Below are 24,239 nucleotides of genomic sequence, written 5' to 3'. Positions count from 1 at the left end.
ATATTAGATAATAGCCGGGTGGAAGCAGTTATCTATCTATCTATCTATCTATCTATCTATCTATATAATTATCGATCAATATAGAGAGGAGTGAACAAAAGAAGATTCAAAACGTGATATGTTTTCACATGTATCAAACTTTGTGACCGGTTAATTGCACCGGACGTATCCGAACGGGAACCAGATGCGACGTGTCAGGTGTTCCGGTTTGGAGAAGCTGAGTTTAGTTTAGTTGAGTTGGATTTGAGACGCTGAACAAGCAAGATGAGTTAAGAAGTTCTCTCCACGGGGGGGATGTGATGGTTTCAAATAGAGAAACCACAAGACAAGATTCACTTGTTTTCTGCTGTAACGAGATGCCTTCAGAGTGAATAATATATATATATATATATATTAAAAACACTCATTTGTCTTGAGTCCATGTCTTGAAGCGTTTCTTTTAAACATGTCCGGCTCCGCCCCAAATGATTGACAAATCCCCCAGGCAGCGACCAAAAGACAGAAGCAGCCAACAGCGGACAGGTATGTCGTCTTAGTGTCGTCTATTATATGTTCTGACACACACACACACAAAAACTAAACAAGTCACGGACCGTTAGGATAGACATTTAGTTACGAGGACAACAATGCGTTATACCAAGAACAATGTACATAGATACATGCATATGGTCCGTTATGATAAGAACCCAGCAGACATTTATCTAGTGTCACGTACACACACAACGCACGTACGATACAACGCATAGAATTACTGGATCTTTTCGTAGAACTCTGAAATTTGCAAAAAAAAAATAAATAAAATTGAACGGAAACCCTTTATTTATTCTACAGTCATAGTTGACAAAAGAAGTTTTAATGAAAGCAAAAGAAGTTTAAATAAATGGCTCCATTCGATTCCCATTCAAATTATAGCCGTTTGCAGCAAGAAGACAATGGTAAAGGTAAGAGTTGGTGATTGAAAGCGACAGAGATTCGTTCTGGATACTACTAGTTATTAATCGCGTGCAAGCGGATCTATAAGTCACTCCGTCGGCAGGCAGTATGTGTGTCAGTCTGTCCGTAACCCTTTTGTGCATGGCCTTTTTGGTTAAGATCAAAAGTCTGTTGTTAATAGATGCTGTTCTTAGCTTTTTAAGCTTTTCTGGGCCTTTTGGGCAAGAAAAAAATGTAGTATCTGTTCCAGCAGATACTGCAAGCAAAGACCATATGTGGGTGCTACACCACATATAAGACCTTGATCAATGTAAGGGCAACCCTTCATACCAATTGTCACTATCCAGCTCCCCTACTCCCCGGGGAGTTGGTCTCATTTCCCCTTCACTTCTCACATACAAAATCGGTCTTGTGCCTAATTTGCTTGGTGGGGGAGCAAATAAATACTGCTTTTCTGGGCCTTTTGGCCAAGATCAAAGTGTAGTATCTGCCTGGCACCCTGCAAGCAAAGACCATATGTGGGGGCAACCCCACATATAAGACCTTGGTCAATGTAGGCGAATCCCTTCATACCAATTGTCACTATCCAGCTCCATTACTCCCTGGGGAGTTGGTCTCCATTTTCACTTCACTCCTCACATTAAAAATCGGCTTTGTGCCTAATTTGCTCAGTGGGGGAGTAAATAAATACCGAGATCTTGGTCAACGTCCGGGCAACCCTTCATACAAATTGTCACACTCCAGCTCTCCTACTTCCCGGGCCGTTTGCCCCCATTTCCCCTTCACTCCTCACATTAAAAATCGGCCTGGTACCTAATTTTCTCGGTGGGGGAGCAAATAAATACCCTTTTCTTGGCCTTTTGGCCAATATTAAAATGTACTATCTGTTCCGGCAGATACTGCAAGCAAAGACCATATGTGGAGGCAACCTCTTATATAAGACATTGGTAAATGTAGGGGCAACCCTTCATACCAATTGTCACTATCCAGCTCCCCTACTCCCCGGGGAGTTTGTTCCCATTTTCCCTTCACTCCTTACATTAAAAATCGGCCCTGTGCCTAATTTATTCCGTGGGGGAGCAAATAAGTACCAACCCCACATATAAGACCTTGGTCAATGTAGGGGAAACCCTTTATACAAATTGACACTATCCAGCTCCCCTACTCCCCGGGAAGCTGGTCCTTATTTTCCCTTCACTCCTCACATTTAAAATCGGTCTCGTGCCTAAGTAGCTCGGTGGGTGAGCAAATAAATACCCTTTTCTTGGCCTTTTGGCCAAGATCAAAGTGTAGTATCTGTCTTACTACATGCTGTACTATTTTTTGTAACTTTTCCTTGGCCACATGTCCAAGATCCAAGTGTAATATATGTTCTTAACAGATGCTTCACTTACATTTGTAATTTTTCCTTGGCAATGGAAGGAGAAACCCTTCCATGCTAAGGCATTTTTAGTCGCATGCAAGTCACTCAATCGGTCGGTCTGTAACACATTTACATTTTATTTTTTTTTTAAGCAGCGGGTATGGAGTAACATTTTTGTCCCCCGATATCAGAGAGTGAACTATGTTTTCAATCGGTCCGTTTGTCCGTTAGTCCGGATGATTGACGGATAACCGTCCATTAGTTTTCCTGAAATTTTGTCACAAATTATATTTTATATATAAATGTGCATAGTAAATATATTTTTTTTTTTTCAAAAAATCCTGTTTTGCCCACAGGGGCTCAATAGGGGCTAAAAATAGCCAAAATGACACTTTTTGTCCTGTAACATTTGATCCATTCATTAGATTTTTCTGAAACGTGCACAAAATGTGAAGGGCATTGTCCTTAATATAAATTCAGTATGGGTGACCCTGGCAAATATCTGGTTTTCTTTCCCTGGGATTTTTTGTGCTGAAAACGTCTTTTCTTCTGGTGCGTTTATCATATTTCTCAACAAAAACTTGATATGTCTATATGGTGGTTTCCCAGTTGCTGAATGTAAATATACATGTGTTAAGGTGTGAAACTGCACTGTTTGTCCATTGTCACTGGTATTCGGCATTCAAAGTGGTTCATAAGGGGTCAAAAATGTACCAAAATTGAAAAAAATGACACTTTTTGGCCCATAAATTTTTACCTATCCATTAGATTTTTCTGAAACTTGTCTAAAATGTGCAGGGCATTGTTCTTAATATGAATTCAGTATGGGTGACCCTAGCAAAATTCTGCTTTGCATCCCCTGGGGACTTTTAATGCTAAAAATGCCCTTTTTTATATTTCTCAATAAAAAACTTGGTATGTATATCTATATAATGCTCTCCCATGGTGCTGAATCTAAATATACATGTGTTACGGTGTAAAACTGCATAGTTTGTCCATTGTCACTTGTATTCAGCATTCCAAGGGGCTCATAAGTGGTCAAAAATGTACCAAAATTGCAAATAATGAAACTTTTTGCCCCATAAATTTTTACCTATCCATTAGACTTTTCGGAAACTTGTCCAAAATGTAACTTTTACTTGGCCACATAGCTAAGATCAAAGTGTAGTATCTATTCCGGCAGATACTGCAAGCAAAGACCATATGTGGGTGAAACCCCACATATAAGACCTTGGTCAATGTAGGGACAACCCTTCATACCATTGTTCAGCTCCCCTACTTCCCGGGGAGTTGGTCCCAATTTCCCCCTTCACTCCTCACTTTAAAAATCGACCTTGTGCCTAATTTGCTCAGTGGGGGAGCAAACAAATACCTCAAAGTGTAGTATCTGTTCTTAACCGATGCTGCACTTGTTTGTAATTAATAATTAAATGTGTTACAGACGGACTGACGGAGAATAGTTTTTTTTTTTAATGCATACCACAGAATAGTTTTTTTAGTCGTGTGCAAGCAACTCTATAAGTCACTCACTCAGTCACTCGGTCGGTCCGTAACACATGTACTTTTTATTTCTTTTTATGTTTATTATACCACTATTTATTGGTTTTCGGGGTTCCTGAATACGAAATAACGTTTCAAATTCACTAAATAAAATAATTTTTGTGATATAAAGTGGGGGACCACTTTTTTGTATTAATTTGATGTAAAATGATCACCCACTTCTCAAAGCCGTTCGAGTCATTCTCCATATCATTCAAGTTGTTTTTGAAGGATTCCAGTTATTTTTTAAGCATTCAAGTCATTCTTAAAGTCATTCTAAGTCATTTACTTTTTATTTATTTAAGTCATTTCAGCCCATTTTTCTGTCATTTTAAGACTTTCATTTCAATCTTACATTCACACATTCATTCATTACACGAGAGCACGCGACTAATGGCTATCAGCCTTGTTTTTAGTTAATAATCACTAATAAAGACTTGTGTTGTGAAAACTCCTAGTGAGTTAATAATGTTAACCATGGTAAAAATAATGGCAATAAAACTAAGAAGAATTAAAAAAAAAAAAAAAAAAAATAATAATAATAATAAAATTTAGAAAAACAATATTTACAAAAATAAGAAAAGAAGTAGAGGAAACAGAATATTACTACTACAACTACTAATACTAATATTAATAATAAAAAGAAGTAAAAAAAATAACAAGAAGAGTAAGAATATTAATAATAGTACCAATACTACTACTAATAGTAACGATAATGGGCGGATTCCAATAGGGAAACTAATGAAGTTTAAGCTTCAGGGCCGTGCATTTGGGTGAGGCATTAAAAAGCGCCAATCTATTATTAGTGTACACAATTATCGTGTAACGCGCGTCAGTTCCGCAGCTAATTTGAGTGCAAAACGTAATTGACGCATTTCATAGTAGAAAATCAGTTGCAGTTTGCGACCATGCGTTTCATTTGATGTGGAACCGAAGCGTTTTTCAATGCCAAATGCGGATCCTCCTCCTCCTCCTCCTCCTCCTCACCACCACCATCATCATCATCATCATCATCATCATCATCATCATCGTCGTCGTCGTCGCAGTCGTCGTCATCATCATCATCATCATCATCATCAGTTTAATGTACGTTGAACATTATGGCATGTGTTGGAACACTGTTAGAAATTGACTTCCAAGCTAAACTATCCTGCTATCTCTTAAATACATTCTATCGAATCCTCCCATGTTTTCTTTAGCTAATTGACCCTGTTACATCGACTGTTCTACATCTACTAGCACAAGCACTCTCATCCATTCTTTTGTTATCATCATCAGCAGCAGAATCAACGGCAGTGGCAATATCGTTGGTTTAACGTCCGTCTTAAATATTGGCATGTGTTGTACGTCTTGTAAGAATCGACTTGCAAACCAATCAATCTCTATTTTTTGTTTATCCTTATTTTTCTCAAATCCATCCGTATTTGCTTCTCTCATGTTTTGATGAGCCTTCAACCCATATTCGCCTTGGTGCTTTCTTGCAAACTGACCCTGAGATGTCAATTACTCTAGACCTAATATCAGAGAAACCACCATCACTGTCGTCGTCGTCGTCATCATCATCATAATCATCTCGCCATCATCATCCTCATCCTCATCCTCAGTCTCATCGTCGTCTTCGATTTAACGAGCTTGGATGGCTTTTAAAAATATACTGCCAAACTAACCTGTCAATGGTCAGCTCTTTACATATCTCTCTTTCTCTCAAATAAATTCTCATTGCTTCAAACCATTGACTGTAGGTATGCCACAAATTGGTGTGAATAGCTGTCACCCCAGAACGAAACCTCTTCTGAAGGCAATATACAAGAAAGCCCACAAACAGTTTGCTAAAGACACGTCAACAAAGCCCATACATAACTGGAACCATGTCCCATAGTCTGATGAGACGAAATTTAATTTGTTTAGTTCTGATTGCCTTAAGCATGTGTGGTGGTGACCAGGTGAGGAGTACAAAGATAAGTGTGTCATGCCTACAGTCAAGCATGATGGTGGGAATGTCACGGTCTTGGGCAGCATGAGTACTGCAGGTATTGAAGAGTAACATTTCATTGAGGGAAACATGAACTCCAACATGTACTGTCAAATACTGCAGCAGAGCATGATCTCCTCCCTCTAGAAACTGGGTCACAGAACAGTGTTCCAGCATGACAATGATCCAAAATACACATCCAAGACAACCACTGCTTTACTGAAGAGGCTGAGGGTAAAGTTGGTGGACTGACCAAGCATGATTCCAGACTTGAACCCAATACAACATTTTTGGGGCATCCTAAAGCAGAAGATGGAAGTGTGCAAAGTCTCAAATATCCGCCAGCTCCTCAACGTCGTAATTGAAGAGCAGAAGAGTATTCCAGTGGCTACATGTGAAGCTCTGGTAAACTCCATGCCCAGGAGTGTAAAGGCAGTTTTGGATAATGATGGTGGCCACATAAACTATTGAGAGTTGGCATCTTGTATATTGACAATTTATGTAAGGGGTGTAATCACTTTTGTTGCCAGGGATTTAGTTTTTAATGGTTATTTTTTTTAGTCATATTGAGTGAAAAATAAATTAACTCTGTTATATATGCTGCAAACAGACTACTATTCATTGTGTCAAAAATGTTTCTTTCAGTGTTGCTCCATGAAGAGGTATACTAAAATATTTGAAGAAATGTGAGGGTTGTACTCATTTTGTGATACACTGCATATATTCAATAGAGAAAGGCCTCTTTGATAATAAATACATAATCTGCATGAAATAAAATATATTTAAGCGTATTTTACAACCCAGCAAAGACGGACGCCCTCTTCTCCCATTAGTCAACAATATATATCTACACTGTAATGCTGGTGATTGCCACAGTATCTATAGCATATTTCGCTTAATTTGTATCTCAGTGTGTCCCACTAATTCTTAGGAACTATAGAGCCGATTTGCCTGAAACTTTGTATGAGAAGTTTTGTGATTAGATGCAGCGGATTAAGTATTATGGTATCCGTTGAATGCAGTTACATATTATTCCTCATGATACCAAATTTACTCTAGAAGTTTTCTCGAAAATATTTGGCCTGTCTCCCTGAAACTTTGTATGAACCTTTGTTATGATAATGTGCAGCAGACTAAGTATTATGGTATCCGTTCAATTCACAGCAAGGGATTAATAAGGATTAAAAGTATTTATGCAAAAAATGAGAACTAATATACCCATATTCAACCATCGATTTTCCATAAAGCACTCATTCTAAGCCAATAGCTTATGATTTTTTTAGCTAAAACGTCGAATAATTTTATATTTATTTAAGTATCATATTCTCTTTTGAACCAGTATTTGTTTTGTATGTAATTATAGTGTTGTCATCGGTGCATAAGTTTGCTCTCAAATAGTCTTGTTTCGTTTGGTTTAGGGAATATATATTTTTTTCAATGGCGCCAATGTCGTCTTCGTCATAACCTGAATTATCAGTCTTACTGCAGACTTTTATTTTGAATGCATTTTTATTCATCTGCATATTTACATTAAATCTTCTTTTTTTTTACTGCAAATTCGATGTTTTCTAAAATGCAGGGAAGTTATTTCTGCTGTTAGTACCAGAATAATATCTGCAGGAATTTAGTTACTTTTGATATTGTTTTTAGTGAGCTCCACGTCTCTAGTTGGGAGTTTTTTTTATGGCTCTCATATTATATTTTTTAATCATAAATCATCGGTGTATTTACACGTTTCTATTGTGCTTATAGGTTTTGAATGGCGCCTTATTTCTTCTGCTTTTTGACCAGCTCGTATTGCTTATTCAAGAGTTCATTCTGATTCTCTTAGCATACGGTCTCTTAATCAGTCGTCTCTTATGTGGCATATTAATGTATTTTACAAGTATATTTCAATTTAGACCAAATTTGTCTTGATTAGTTTTGTGGCTTCCATTCGGTAAATATCCATGCTTTTTCCTGCTTGTAAATGATCAGTTCGTGGATGAGAAAAATGTGTTTTTTTATGCTGACAACAAGCATAAAATCTTTAATACATCTTCCTTACAATTACGAACTTCTAATACCATTTGTTTTTCTAATATTGAGAATAATTTGTTATATAATGACTGCCCCTATAGTAGCTAATGTTCCTATTAACAATGCCTCCCCACGGGACAGAGTTAGACACCAGGGTCGTTTTTTAATGTGTAGAAAACGAACAAAGAATAAAAATTATCTCAGTCGTGAAGAATTTCTCCTCCACTGACAGAGAACAAGAAATTGAAGTGCAGCATCTGAAGAACAGATACTACACTTTGAGGTATTTATTTGCTCCCCCACTGAGCAAATTAGGCACAATGCCGATTTTTAATGTGTCGAGTGAAGGGGAAATGGAGACCAACTCCCCGGGGAGTAGGGAAACTGGATAGTTACAATTGGTATGAAGGGTTGCCCCTACATTGACCAAGGTCTTATATGTGGGGTTTCCCTCACATATGATCTTTGCTTGCCGTATCTGCCGGAACAGATGCCACACTTTGAGGTATTTATTTGCTCCCCCACTGAGCAAATTAGGCACAAGGCCGATTTTTAATGTGAGGAGTTAAGGGAATATGGAAACCAACTCCCCGGGGAGTAGGGGAGCTGGATAGTGACAATTGGTATGAAAGGTTTCCCCTACATTGACCAAGGTCTTATATGTGGGGGTTCCCCCACATATGGTCTTTGCTTGCCGTATCTGCCGGAACAGATACTGCACTTTGATCTCGACCCGAAGGCTAGCAGTAGCTAATATTAATCTTTACAATAGTCGAACTATGTACAATTGAAATGACACAAAGTTTGGGAAATAAACGAGTTCACACAAAAGATAACAGAAAGAGAGCCATACTCCTTCTTCCTCAACCGCTCTACTTCTACTAACCCGAGCAACATCATCCACGTTTTAATTGGATCAAACAAACAGATGCTCCGGTTCTTCTCACCATTCCATATACTTCCCATATTTGATATTCCTCAGAGTTTTCTGTCGAACTTTTTAAATCTATCTAATTCGAGAATCCTCACGAAATTACAAACAGAACCTTTCATTTAATCTACGAGAGCAGCATACGTTCGTCCCATCAACCATTAGTTCGTCTCAATATGCTATATTATGAGCGAGCGCAGAAAATATATGCATAATTTTCATACTGTACTTTCCCACATGCGCACGGATATATATTTAATAACTAAGCGTCTCACTCATTTTATGAAAACACTGCGTTTATTTGATATAATTATATTTGAGAGAGAGATAGAGAGAGAGAGAGAGAGAGAGTGAGAGAGAGGTTAGGAGTGGTGGATTTGCGACGGATTGCAGTTACATACGCAGCTGTTTTATTTGTCTTCCATTGTTTTCCTTTTTGTTTGTTGTGTATGTGTATTTATATTGATTGAAATTTAATGTTGATTTACCTCACCCATGACGTGTCCTCAATATAACATTTAGGACGCCCAGACTGGTTCTTTCTTTCATTTTGTTATTCACAAAATCCAACACACAACAGAATCAAGTGTTAGCTCCAGCCCCTTGATATCTTAAAACTTACTGAAGTTAAATAAAAAAAAGAAGCAAAACAGATGTACATATAATTATTGTCTTTATATAGAGAGTTGGAACTATAAATAATATAAATGATTTAATAAAACATAAATGAAGAATATTGTAGTCTTGCTCATGGGAAAACCTAGTTCAAAGGAGATGTTCCTGGCGTACTGTTATGCATAAAGGAGTCACGGTTGCTGAATCTAAATATATTGAAAAATATGAGAAAAAGGCATGCGAGAAACATCTACCTTTGTTTTAAACCACAGCAAAGGTAAATGTTTCTCGCATGCTTTTCTAGCTAGGGATTCCCCTTCCTTCCTTCTCTTCAAAAAAAGCTCCATTGCCAAAAGTGTGCTTATTCATAAAGTCTGAAGTAATGCTGGTTTTGAAAATTTTAAAACGATATAATGCTTGAAATTGTCGAACTGGACATGGAAACAATTGTAACTTAAAATGAAATACACTTTTTGTTGCCACCAACACCTTGTTTTAAAGTCTTATTTTTGCTTACACAGTATATTAGTGCTCAATTATAAAATTTGATAATTTTGTAGCGTACTCTTTAAGGCAACCATTTATGGCTTAAAACTCATTGGTATATGAAAATTTACTGAATTTCACGAACTCAGTATAATTACATATAAGTCTATATATATATATATATATATATATATATATATATATATATATATATATATATACACATTATGTACATAAAGTGATGAACAGTACACAGTGTCCGAGCAAAGCCGGATCGAACTGCGAGTATACCTATAAAGTTGTGTTTTTTTTATCGCTCTGTCATTGCTATTATAAAAGCCTACCTTTTCTACTTAAAAATTATTAAATGAATTTCTCAATGAGGGATATGCGAGTGACTTCATAGAGGTTACCTAATTTGCATGTTCCTTTAGAAAACCAGCGTTAATTAATTACATTCATTTTCCAGTGTTTCTTGTTAGTTGATTAGTGTCATTTCACTATTACGCTGAATTCTACTTATTCATGGTTTCTTAATTATGCATAATTGCGTGGAATTTAAGATAAAAACCTTCGAACATCTATATATCTATCTATCTATAAATCAATCTATCTATCTATCTATCTATCTATCTATCTTGCTCTCTCTCTCTCAAACATACATACATACATACATACATACATTAAAACAGACAGATGAGATTTATATTATTTAGCCTGAGTGACCTTGTTGATGCGTGTGCAAAAAGTCTCTACCAAAGTCCTCTCTGAATATTTGGACTACAAAGTTGAAATATGATATATACGATATTTGGACCTGTCATGCATTTTCGATTTCTGTTTTTAGGGGTCAACATTGAACGAAAAACATTGATGTTAGCATATTGTAAGTCAGCTATACCCATTTCTTCTGCGCATGCGCTAATTAAAAAATAAAGGCAAACAATGTTATTTTGTCAGTTTTGTATATGTATGGATTTAGGTCATTCGCTAACGAATAAAGCTTGGCAGCTCTGCTTTAGTTTCGATTCTGATTGATGGCACACAAATCATTTTTAATTTTGAAATTGCTACAATATATTGTGTACAATATAATAATCTATACAGAACTGACTCTATAATAATAAATATAAAATCTGCATGAATGGAAATATAATATTAAAGAGTATTTTACGACCGGGTTACGCCGGGAGGTCTGCTAGTATATATATTAAAAACAATTCTACAAATACAAAAAAGAAAAAAGTAAATCTACATATTTCTTTTTTCTTCATCTGTTTATCAACTAGATCAGGGTCAGCAAACTACGGCCTGCGGACCGAATCCGGCCTGTGGCGTCAGTCCATTCGGCCCGCCGACAGTAATTGAATTTGCTTGAAAAAACGTATGAAACACAAAACTTTGTGATTAAATGTCAATTTGAATATTATGTTTAGATTATTAGAAACTTTTCATTCTTGTGGAGACCTTCTGATTACTTTTTTCTTTAAATTAGGCATTTCATTTCTCCCAGCTCTCCTCTACCTTTGGCGAGCAGTAGCTTCACCAGTCACCCCTAAATCATCTGCTTTTCTTGTGTTTCAACAGGATTTTGATTAGGTTTCTAATTCAATGTCTTTTTCATTTTTAGATTCCGTTTTCTTCACCCTTCATTATGGCTACTAAAAAAAAAAAAGAGATTCACAAATCTCACCTTTTTTGCTGCTTAGCTTGTAAGATCCAGTAACTATCTTTTTGCTGCTGTCACTTTCTTTGAAAACATTTTAGTAAATAAACATCTTGATTTTTTTTGTTCATTGTACGCGCACCATCTATTAACATGGAATGCTAAACTTAGTTTTTCGCCCCCCTCCCAACGTTCTGGCTTGCAAGCATTGAATAGAAATATTATGCGGCCTGTGTTCGTCATGCTTTCAGTTATTGGCACACAGTAAAGTAAGTATGATGGTCGCTGCACTAGACCGAAAAAAGTTCATTAATTACTAAACTCTAAGAGCCTTATGTTTCTGACTGTTTGAGATGAGGATTGATAATTTGTTCTTCTTAGATTATTCCTGAGTTCAACTAGATACACCTGAAGAAGGCCGGAGCTTACAAACGTTGTGAGAATAACACTCACGTTAAGGACAATAGTCCGACTAATCAAAATAATACAAATATAACAGCCTTGCTGTTCCTTTGGCTCCATCATCTTCTCCCAGTCTAGCATCCAAAGGATGCAACGCCCATTGTCAACCTCGAGCGATGGACCCCTATGAAAACAAAATGACTTGATTTTAAATACTTACTGGCACATACCAGTCGAAGATACGTCCTCGACAATAAGTTTTTGTGGACTGAAGTATAGTTCTAGGCAGTTCTGAAAATACAAATGAGATACCCAAGCTTTACCTTTTTTCGTGGAGAAGATGATTAGCTTATTGCTAATCACTTGATACATCCCATCAGGGAATGTCAACGGAGCTGTTAAGACTTATTTTGTTTATCATATTGCATTTCTGCCTTTGAAATTCTCTTCATGCAGAAATTTAAATGTAATGTGAACAAACCTTACTACCAAACTTCCAACTAGGTTGCTCGCCTATTAATCTGACTCCTATCAGAGTAACCTCTCGCACTTTCAGCAGCAACATACCTTATTGCAGCTGAATAGGTTTGGTTTGGTTGTTTTGTTTTACAGATTATAAAACCCGTTTCGGATTGATAAAACTAATCTATGATCTATGGACAATAATCACAAGGTGAAAGGTATCCAGGTAATAAATAGGCCAGACAGTAATCTCCACCAAGGATTTCCAAGTTATTTCGGCCAATCTAATAAATTTTGGAAATAGTGTTCATGTTGCATTCAGTTATTTTGTAGAAGGTTTTTATTCTTCAAGCTCTTCATATCTTCAATCGCTAGTTTATAGTGTTTGGTTTGATTTGGTTGTTTTATAGTGGATTTTATCGTTTTTGTTCTCTGCCCTGCGGAACATGAATGAGTTTTGCCAATGAAGAGGGAAAAGGGCTACATCATTAATGTTTGGTACATTTTAAGTTAGGAAACCAGTCAAGAAGTGGAGGAGATAGAAAAAGAAAGGGGAAATGGGAAGAAGGAAAAGGAGGAAAAACGTCGGTTGTTTTTTTTTTTTTTTTTTTTGCAGAAGGAAGCAGAAAACAAACAAAAAAAACATCAAGGTTAGGTGTAGTTCGTCTCAGGAAACCAATATCTTCAGATATCCTGATCTGGTAGCACATGTGCAGCTGAACAAAAGTAAAAAAAAAAGAAAATTTAAAGGTCTCACAGACTTTATAAACGTCATATAAGATGTGTAAATTCGTGACGCGCCCCAGATCAGAACGACGCTTATTTTGTCTAATTTTAACGCCTGCCATGCAAGATAATAAAGAATTAAATCACGATAACAATTCTATTTCGAGTTCGTTTCATAGATTTTATCGTATCAATTTGTTCCCCTTCTACTTTGTCGCCAAACTCTCCAAATCGAAAAAGTTTTCAGAAATCTTTCGTCTCGGCGATCTGATTAGTCAAAGACAATAATCACAAGGTGAAAGGTATCCAGGTAATAAAATAGCCAGACAGTAATCTCCACCAAGGATTTCCAAGTTATTTCGGACAGCGAGAGCTATACGTGGTCGTCGCACATTGTGTTGTCTGCGTTGAAGATAATTCATTTTCGGTCGGCTAAAGCTGGAGGATTTAGATTCCAGACATTTTGTACATCTTAAAGTTGTGCGACAATGTTTAATTCATTGATGATTTTCTTTTGTGCTCCAATGAATCTAAGAACTATTGATACGCACTAAGTCTTTCTCCAAAGAATCAGAAAGCAACATATTGTCTAAGGAAACAATGTCCAGTGATTTTAACATTGTCGCTAAACTGTGATCTAATGATTATGTTTAATTGTAGTTCAGGAAACGCGTTTAATCTTGGACAAGCCAATAAAATCTCTATATTATTAAACCTATCTGTCTGTTTATGTGTCCGCGTTTGTCGTCTCTATGTAACTTATACATTAGTCGAAAAATACCTGTCCCCCGACTGGTATAAATTAATTCCTCAAACTGTTGTAGGAGAAACTGAGATATCTATTTCTGAAATAATAGACGTACCCAAAGACTAAACATATACATACATGAAACATCTTATTGAATAGCGATTCATTGGAGTTATGGTTTCCAGAATGATGACATGTCTCCAACATATATTGCTAATAAACTTTTAGTTAACTTTGTTTTTATTATTAACAACCACTTTCATGTCTCCTTATGAAGATTTAAATCAAGATATATTAATGCTAGAGGATAGCCCAATTAAAAGTAACCCAGAAAATGTAGTAGCGAGAAAGAACATTCTTTTATTGTTTAAATTACCTGTAATGTTATAAAATATACTGGAAGTGCTCCCCGTTGACATCTATTTCTTGGCACGTTTAACCATCAGTAGATTTTCAACGGTGATTCTCCTGATAGCCTTGGCAATGCTCCCCATTATTTGATCTAGATTGTAAGGCTCTTTTGCATGAATCTTTTGTTTTACTGCCCCTCAAAGATAAAAATCACATGATGACAATTTTGGGTAGCGTGATGGCATAACCCTATGATTATTGTTTTCTTTTCTGTAAACTTGTGTCAGTGATCTGTGAGACATCTGGCATGTAGCAGCATCTTGTTGGAAAAAGAATTGCATTTTGTCTTGTGGTGACAGTTGGTCGGTAACAGAAAGATAATAGGCATCAGGCTACTTTTAAGTTTAATCTGAAAAAAATTGATAATATAGATCGGGCTACTTTTAAGTAGGCCACCATATATATATATATATATATATATATATATATATATATATATATATATATATATATATATATATATATATATAAACACATACATTCATACATACATGCACACACACATGCACACATACCCATATATATATATATATATATATATATATATATATATATATATATATATATATAATTTTAGTCATTCAATGAATTAAAAAATTTATGACCTGAAATGTTTGAATTTCTAATCAAAAGATTATTACTCTATGTAAAACAAAGAATACATTTGAAACATTATAACTCCTTTTTCTATAGGATTTCGATGTCAATCATCTCTCCGGTGGAGAAAATATTAGCAAATAGTTTTAATGGTTTGCATCTTATTTGCTAAAGTCAGTGAGGCATGGAACAATAAAAACTCACATAAAAATTGCATGGTGAAATTCGGATTTTACTATGCAATTTAGATGTAAATTTTTATATCCTTTTCATTAACTTCCCTTACTCTATGACATTTAAATACTTAAACAACTTTTAATTGTGATTTTCTATGCCTCAATGAATTTTCTCAAACTCGATGAAGCATTCGAAAGGTAGCAAAAGTAGAAACATGCCGTGTTCTTCAATAACATTTTTAACGTAAATATGCTGAGTAAATATGAAATACAGTACAAGTCACTGCTGGGAGTCATGTGAAGTTTCCCACTGTCCACCATTGTGGGCTCCCGACTAGAGTAAACAGTCATTCGATTTGATTGAACAATGGGCGATTTCACCGATTTCGGTGACAATAAAAGTATTGGAAGTGTAGAACATTCGTTGATAACCATTTAACCCTGGGCAGCGTCGGGTCGCTCTGCTAGTATATAGCGTATATCTCGGTGTATAAGACGACTCTTAAATTTAAAAACATCATCTTTAAAAATATTTCATCAGATACCGGATGTTTATTATTTAATTGGAATTCATTGAGATGAGTATTATTTATTAATTTTCTTTATTGCTGACTATTATTCTCATCTTTTATTAGTTGTTTTTACGACGTTTCAGCCAACTATTCCTCTGGCCTTCGTCAGGTGGTAACCGCGACGGATAGAAACTTCGAATCTCTTAACTGCATTCTCAGCAATTACTGCCTATCCAAAGCCGGCCAGAGGCTTACTTGGCCAAAACGTGGTGAGACGACAACAACTATGGATGGCAGTAATTGCTGAAAATGCAGTCAGGAGATTCAGAGTTCCTATCCGTCGCGGTTACCACCTGACGAAGGCTAGAGGAATAGTTGGCTGAAACGTTGTGAAACAACTAAGGAAAGACGAGGATAATAGTCCGCAATAAATGAAATTAATACCGGGTTTTGTAATCACTAGACTAAGCTAAACAAACATGGTTTCCTGATTTAGAAGGCGTCTAATAAAACCGATATATGATGAATTTGTTAAAATTTGCTCCAATTTTGTACCTTGTCTTATCTAATGGTCGCCCTATACGCCGAAATAAACGGCAGACACACACACACACACACACACACACACACACACACATATATATATATGTGTGTGTGTGTGCGTGTATGTGTGCTGTGTGTGTGTATGTGTGTGTGTGTAATATTGAAATTATTTTATTTTCTTATTTTTGGAAATTATTTTATTTTTATATGTCCACTCGTGTTTGCCATCGATATTAAACAATAGTTGATTATACTTTCCGAATCTGCATCTTTTGACGATGAAATAAAATACATATAACTTCCTTTTCTCACTCACTACAATGCCCCATTATTCTACATACAATACCCTATTATTGTATATACCAAGTAATAAAGGCGTGCAAAATCCATAATAATGAAAACCATGCAAGCAATAATGCAAATACGATAAACAAAACGAAAAACGAAAACAATTTAAACAGAGATTCAACTTCGACAACGACCTCAACTACAAACGAAATCGAACAATGTTTTAAAATTCTCGCCATTAAAACCATGACAGCCACATTTAAAATATTAGAAAAAAAGAGAAAAAAACAAACAAACACGAGAGTTTATACAACCGTATACATTGAATGTAATTCATGTTCTATTGGGCATATTCTTAATAATTATAGTTAAGTGCGAGTAACTGGATATATGTATGTATATATAAAGTTAAGTATGTGTATGTGTTTATATATTTGTAGGTACAGTAGTCACTCCTAAACTAATTAACTGATCATCATGAGTTTTAGAAGATAGCTAGTGGGTGTAAGGGGGTAGAATTACCTTATATTAGTTTACTGGCAAGACCACGAAATGAGAAATATATTCAATCAACAAATATTTTTTGATAAAGCAGATGTTGTCCTGTGTAACGAAAAAACATTGTTTTCTGTACAGAAAAAAAACTATAACATGCAGTAAATATATTATTAATTAAGTAATATATTTATAAACACTTTACTAATTACGTAATATATTTATCAACACTTTATTAATTAAGTAATATATTTATTAACATTTTATTAATTAAGAAATATATTAATTAACATTTTATTAATTAAGTAATATATTGATAAACACTTTAATAATTACGTAAAAGATTTATTAACAATTTAATAATTACGTAATATATTTATTAACAATTTAATAATTACGCAATATATTGATTAACACTTTATTAATTAAGTAATGTATATATTAACACGTTATTCATTACGTAATATATTTATTAACACTTTATTAATTACGTAAAATATTTATTAACACTTTATTAATTACGTAATATATTTATTAACACTTTATTAATTACGTAAAATATTTATAAACACTTTATTAATTACATAATATATTTATTAAGACTTTATTAATTAAGAAATATATTGATTAACAATTTATTAAGTACCTAATATATTGATTAACACTTTATTAATTTAGAAATATATTGATTAACAATTTATTAAGTACCTAATATATTGATTAACACTTTATTAATTTAGAAATATATTGATTAACACTTTATTAATTACGTAATATATTTATTAACACTTTATTAATTAAGAAATATATTAACACTTTATTAATTAAGAAATATATTTATTAATTACGTAATATATTGATCAACTTTTTATTAATTAAGAAATATATTTATTAGCACTTAATTAATTACGTAAATATATTTATTAACACTTTATTAATCAGGAAATATATTGATTAACACTTTTTTAATTTAAATATATATTGATTAACACTTTGTTAATTACGTAATATATTTATTAACACTTTATTAATTAAGTAATATATTTATTAACACTTTATTAATTACGTAATATATTTATTAACACTTTATTAATTAAGTAATATATTTATTAACAATTTATTCATTACGTAATATGTTATTAACACTTTATTAATTAAGTGGTATATTTATTAACACTTTATTAATTAACTAATATATTTATTAACACTTTATTAATTAAGTAGTATATTTATTAAATCTTTATTAATTAAGTAATATATTTATTAACACTTTATTAATTAAGTAATATATTTATTAACACTTTAATTATCAAGTAATATATTTATTAACACATTATTAATTACGTAATATATTAACACTTTATTAATTACGTAATATATTTATTAACACTTTATTAATTAAGTAATATATTTATTAACACTTTTATGAAAATAGTGTCAATTTTATTTTAAATATAAAACTAACCCAATGAGATAAATTAAGAAGTATTAACAAATACTCAGAAATGAATATTGTGCTACATAGTTCAATACAAATAATAAAATCACTTTGTAAGAGGCAATCTTTAAATTACTCCTTCACTTCAGCACCTCATGGCTGACAATGTTTCTTTTTCTTTCGAGTGTTCCCTTTTTTTTTACATCACGGTTCGTTGATTTATTCTCCAATGAAGAACCGCCGCATGTCGAAATGACGTCGAGTTTCTTTTTCGCACCATTACAATAATGATCGTATATTATTATAATAATATTCGAAAACGAGACTGCATCAAAGGTGGGGTCACTCTCATATTCTTGTCTGGGATTTCCAGCTTGGCATTTTTAAAGCCAAATATCACGAATGTGGCCTTTTTGAAGCTGTTTATTTGTACTTGGCCCTTTTGCAAGCGTAACGTACGGCCCCAGTGAGGACGCAATAAACAGAATACTATACAGATTATCCAGATTTTAGTTTCTTTTTGTTTATTAATCTGACCCCGCTTATCAAGGTCAAAAAGCTACTCGAGGATAAGGGTGAATAATTGGTGAGACAACATCGTGATGATTGCTAACGGTGGTGAAAAATACTTGTTGACCGGCTCTCTTAAATAGAGAGCCGATCAACAAGTATTTGTTTATATTATATTGGACTTATTTCAAGTATTATAAAAGGTGTTTATGAAACATAGTATAGATGCAATCTCCAATTTAAAAATTCAGATATATTGGATTCGCATTGAACTGTATCGACAGCTATTATATACCAATTAAGAAGTATTCTTAAATTCAAGTTTTTTAAGACTCCTTAAGCTTAAGAAATAAATTTTAGCCATTTTCGAGAATAAAATACTATAATAGATTTGGATCAAAGATTTAAGCTATGAATAAGTTTAGTACTAATATATTTTGACTTTAATCTTTGTAAGGGGACATGGAATTGGTGCTAAAATGTTCTGTTTAAGAAATGAATTTTACCTGTCCTGGAACGAGTATTCTTTCTGGAGTATGAACCTTATTTGAAAACGAAACTTAAGAATAACAGATTATACTGAAGCATAATGAATCGACAGTAAAATTGTATAATTATATACGAAGAATGTTTTAAATGTATTGTCTCCTAGTTTTTATTTTGCGCGAATGGATCAGAGGAGATTGTTATGATAGTTGAACTTATGCATTTATGACCTGAAATTTTTTATTTCTCGGTTGCAGACATTGGCGGTGTAAGACAGCAATCCCTATAATTGACGTGCACCAGAAGCAGTGATGTGTTATTGAAAATCTCCATGTAGAGAAAGTTGAACCAATCAACATTTGCCAGCGCCTGTTGATTATTTACGAAGCCTATGCACTCGATAGCAGCTCGATTAGGAGATGGGTCTGTCGACTTCAGAATGGAGATAAAGATGTAAGTGACAAAGCGTACGGCAGATCTCAAAAGAGGCTGGCAAAAGTACATTGGGACTGTTGATGACTATGTGGAAACATGAATTCTGGAGGTCATAATGTTGCTCGTTTTAATGGTACCACCCACGCCTTTGTGGCTTTTTAAGGTTTTAGTCTTTTTTGAGTTAGAAAAATAGGAGGCCTTACGTTTGGAACGACACTCATACTTTGAAAAGAATATTTCAGAATGAGGATTTGACAGCGAGGCAATATTCGAGTTATTTCTAATCTGACGTCTCATGAATAGGCATTGATTAATTCAAGGATATCTAAGACAATCTAAGAAGACTGAAATCAACGGATTTTTATTTAGTTTTCTTTGTTGAGAATTAACATGATCAAATGCGTCCTGGAATCGAATGTAGCTAGGAAAGCCAACTTTCGTCCAAAAAATTTCTTCGCTAGGTATCATACGTATAGTAAGGCTGAAACATGCCTGCAACTTTCGTCATTTATATCTTTTGAATGTTCTAGCATGGCGTCTTCTAGCTGCCTTGATTAAATCTCTAGAGTAATAGAAGTACTTCTGCTAAAAGAATGACCTTGAAGCTATTCTCTCTCAGTCCTCTATGTTCATGCTAAGAGCCATAAAGTTGTTTTTGAGGATATTTTCAAACTTCTTGGACGTCTACTGTTTGCAGTTTCTAGTACAACGGGCGTTTAGGGATTCTGTGTACTTCCATCCTAACTAAGACAAATCAGACTGATATTAACATATATATATATATATATATATGTATATATATATACATACATACGTATATATATATATATATATATATATATATATATATGTCACCTTGAACATGGCACCTTAAAAATTAATACATCCTTGTGGAACTAAAAATACTTCGGCCTTCTTTCTTGAAACATCCCAATTATATCTTAAAATAAGTAACTTTTTTATGAATCATATGAGTTTATACAATTTCCATTCAGTTTTTCCAGATAGTATTCTATTTAATCTGCAGGATGGCTGGGGGGACTCTGGAACCGTTTGGTTTTCAGAGGAAAATATAAACTGTCTCTGATGAGCTGTTTTATGTTCGTACGCCATTCAACGAAACACGTGTAAGAAAAAATAAAATAAAATACTCTGAAAAAAGAAATATAAATATATTAGAAGAGTAACCGGAGGCTGCCCGGGATTAAATGATGATCAACGAATGTTTCACACTCTCATATTGTTATTGTCAGCGAAATCAGTGAAATTGCACGTTTTTCACTGATATCGATTGATTGACTGCTCATCGTGGTGCGGCCGAGATGGGTCCTTCACATGCCTGTCGCAGTGACTTAGTTCACAATGCATTGTAGTTTGCATTGCACTGTAGAGAACGTAATGTTAATTTTATAAAATTATTATTTTATATATTTTATATATAACGGCTTGCATTAAAGTTCAAAATGTAGAAGTAAAATATCATAGTTTAATAACAGTTTAATAAACAGAAGCATTCATTTAGATTTAGAACCTACTGTTGATTTTAGATGCCTGGCCTTGCTTTTTGTGTAGAGATAATGACTTGAATTTAAGTTTAAAATTAAAAATAAAGAATCTTGGTACAATTGTGCTTTCAACAAAAACATTCATTTCGAAAGCGCCTCTATCACATCAAAGAACCTACTGGTGATTTAATATGCTGGGTCTTTCTGCTTGTGTGGTGATAAAACCTCTCAAATGCACTTGTGATGTTAGGCTGTGTAAGGTGTTAAATCTGGTCAAAATCGCCTGTTCCTTCCTTTGTCGGATTATTGGTATTTACTGAAGACATCGATTATCGATACTTATCGAAGACATTCCGATACAAAACTCATCTTATAACACTGGAAGGCACATAAAGTAGCTTCGTGTGAATTTTCATTAAAATCAGCGCAACCGTTTTCGAATGCATAGGGAACTCTCTCTCTCATACACACAGACCCACGCTCTTAGAAATTTCCTTTTATATAGCAATAGATATTTGGTTGTAGAATGTCAACTACTGATATATATATATATATATATATATATATATACATGAATATGTATGAATAAAAAAACAATACGAAAAATATGTAAATGTTTATATCTTTTCTGTATTTATTTCCTGTATGTTGACGTGTAAGAATACAAAACGTCTTTGCAAAAAAAAAAAATCAAGGATGTTTCCTTCAAAAGCACATATTTTCGACCGATCCTTCCATATTCCTGAGTGGGAATATATATATATATATATAAAAAAATAACGGTGTTATTAATAGTGCTCTATAAAAAGAGCACAATATACTTTCATATTTAATTTAAAGTAAACAGTTTACATAGCAACAACAGCGACAATACCAATATTTTATTTAAATGAGTATCTTATCGGGATACCTGAAGTTCCCGTTTCATAGGGAACCACGATCCCTTAATGAAAACAATTTTTTTTAATATTATCATTAAAACTATAATTAAATTATTATAAGAACTTTACGTTTATTTTCTTTATTATATTTAATTATAATAATTTAATTATAATTGTAATTATATTTAAAAACGTTTATTTTCTTTATTATATTCAAATACAAAAAATAAACGGTTTTAAATATAATTACAATTATAATTAAATTATTATAATTAAATATAATAAAGACAATAAACGTTTTTAAATATAATTACAATTACAATTAAATTATTATAATTAAATATGGTGGTGAGTATGCTGACAACAATTATGCCGGTTAAATTAGGGGGAATTATTTTTCAACAATTCCCCAGTATAAAGGGAGCTGTCTACTCCGAAAATCGTTTTTTACATGTAGATGTTGGGGTGTCGATTCCGAACGCCGTTATTAAAATGGGGAGGTTAGTAGTGTCTATTCCGAAAGCCGTTCTTCAAATGGGGAATTTGGGATGTCTATCCCAAACGCCGTTCTTAACACGACCACACTTAACAAAGTGAAATGAAACAAAATCATAATTGTTTTTGTTTTAACAAAAGACAACATAAAACTGGAATTTAATTTAATAATATTGGTTGAAGAGATGAAAAAATGTAGAAGACTTAAATATTGATTTCGATCACTCTAAACCAGCGGTTCTCAACCGGGGGCGAATCGCCCCCTAGTGGTCGAATCGCCCCCTAGTGGGCGAAAATCAAATTTTTGGGGGCGATTTTCAATCAATTTTATCTGTGAAAAATTTTGACATTTTTGCGAGTAAATTTAAAAAAATTTTTGAAATCATAAACGCGTAGCTAAACTATTAATGCGAAACTTTGGTCACGTGACCTATGAATTGCTCTCTTATAAATGAATTGTCAGTTTTGAATATTCAATTTATTTCAGTAAATCCGATTCTCCAGTGACATTGTCTTACAAGTGTTTACAATTTTCATTCGCTCTGTTATATTACAGATTCGTTCATATTTACATAAACAAAACACTAACTCAATATCCGGAACTAATGTCGGACGGCGACACACTGATTTGTAAACTTATTTAATGCAATAGTTGTATTCCTACAAACAGAAGGACAGTCAGACTTAGCTATCGAAATTCAAGCTCAAAAGAAAAATATACACTATCTTAGTTGGATCTTCCGTAAGTTAAATGAAGTCTCTCTTCTGCTGCAAGGAAAAATGATAACCCTGATAGACTGTAAACGGGTGATGAGAGCTTTTGTTGAAAAACTTAATATGTTTCAAATTAATTTAAAACAAAGGCAATTTGATAATATACCCAAACTAGCGGAAATCGACTCATGTGAAAATGACATTGTTATCTATTGTAACCATCTGTCAGCCATGAAAAATGATCTAGAAATCAGATTTTCCGATTTATTTGACTTCACTATTGAGCTATGGATGATTGACCCATTCGATTGTGATCCTCTCAGTGCACACGAAAATATCCAGGAGGAAATCATCGAGATAAAATGCAATGATGAATTGCAAATCAAGTTCAAAAGAGAAACTTTGTGTGCATTTTGGCAATCAAACACTGTAAAATCACTGTATCCAAATTTGTGGTCACAAATGTCGAAAATCCTTTTGTGTTTCCCAACATCATATCTTATCGAAACTGGATTCAGCGCTGTCAATCACATTTTACAGAAGGAACGAAACAGATTTGACATTATTTCTCGTGGAGATGTTCGTATCTGCTTGAGTAATATTAAACCTGACATTGAATTTTAAGCGACACATCACCAATCTAAGGGCACACACTAGTTAGACTCTCTACATTTCTTGTAAATTTGCAATAAAATTATTTTTAATTAATTTGTTTTCCATTTGCATGTACAAAATGTTTCTAGTGTTGGTTAGTCATAATTACAATATTTGTTATTATTTATTCTTGGAGGCGATTATGAATTAACTTAAGTCAAAAATAGCTTTTGGGGGCGATAGCCGGGAAAAGGTTGAGATGTATGTACATTCATCTAACAATTTAATGGAACAAAA

The 24,239-nt window shown here is 33.8% G+C and overlaps 1 protein-coding gene and 1 pseudogene across 1 annotated transcript; both read left to right on the top strand.

Moving 5' to 3' along the window:
- The first annotated feature begins 2,188 nt into the window (after positions 1–2,188).
- Positions 2,189–2,333, top strand: LOC145292557 (U2 spliceosomal RNA; annotated as a pseudogene).
- Positions 2,334–23,414: 21,081 nt separating this feature from the next.
- On the top strand, positions 23,415–23,972 carry LOC145292389 (protein FAM200C-like). Its single transcript, XM_080138716.1, has one exon. The coding sequence runs from the start codon at positions 23,415–23,417 to the stop codon at positions 23,970–23,972; it is 558 nt and encodes a 185-aa protein (XP_079994842.1).
- Positions 23,973–24,239: the final 267 nt, after the last annotated feature.

This window comes from Euprymna scolopes, chromosome 13 (genome assembly GCF_053919585.1).
Source record: "Euprymna scolopes isolate OS-2025 chromosome 13, ASM5391958v1, whole genome shotgun sequence".
Taxonomy (NCBI): domain Eukaryota; kingdom Metazoa; phylum Mollusca; class Cephalopoda; order Sepiida; family Sepiolidae; genus Euprymna; species Euprymna scolopes.
The sequence above is the reverse complement of the archived record's forward strand: the minus strand, read 5'-3'. Positions and strand labels throughout refer to the sequence as shown.

Excerpts from the sequence above, each read along its gene's own strand:
- LOC145292389 (XM_080138716.1), top strand. The coding sequence starts at position 23,415 with ATGATAACCCTGATAGACTGTAAACGGGTGATGAGAGCTTTTGTTGAA.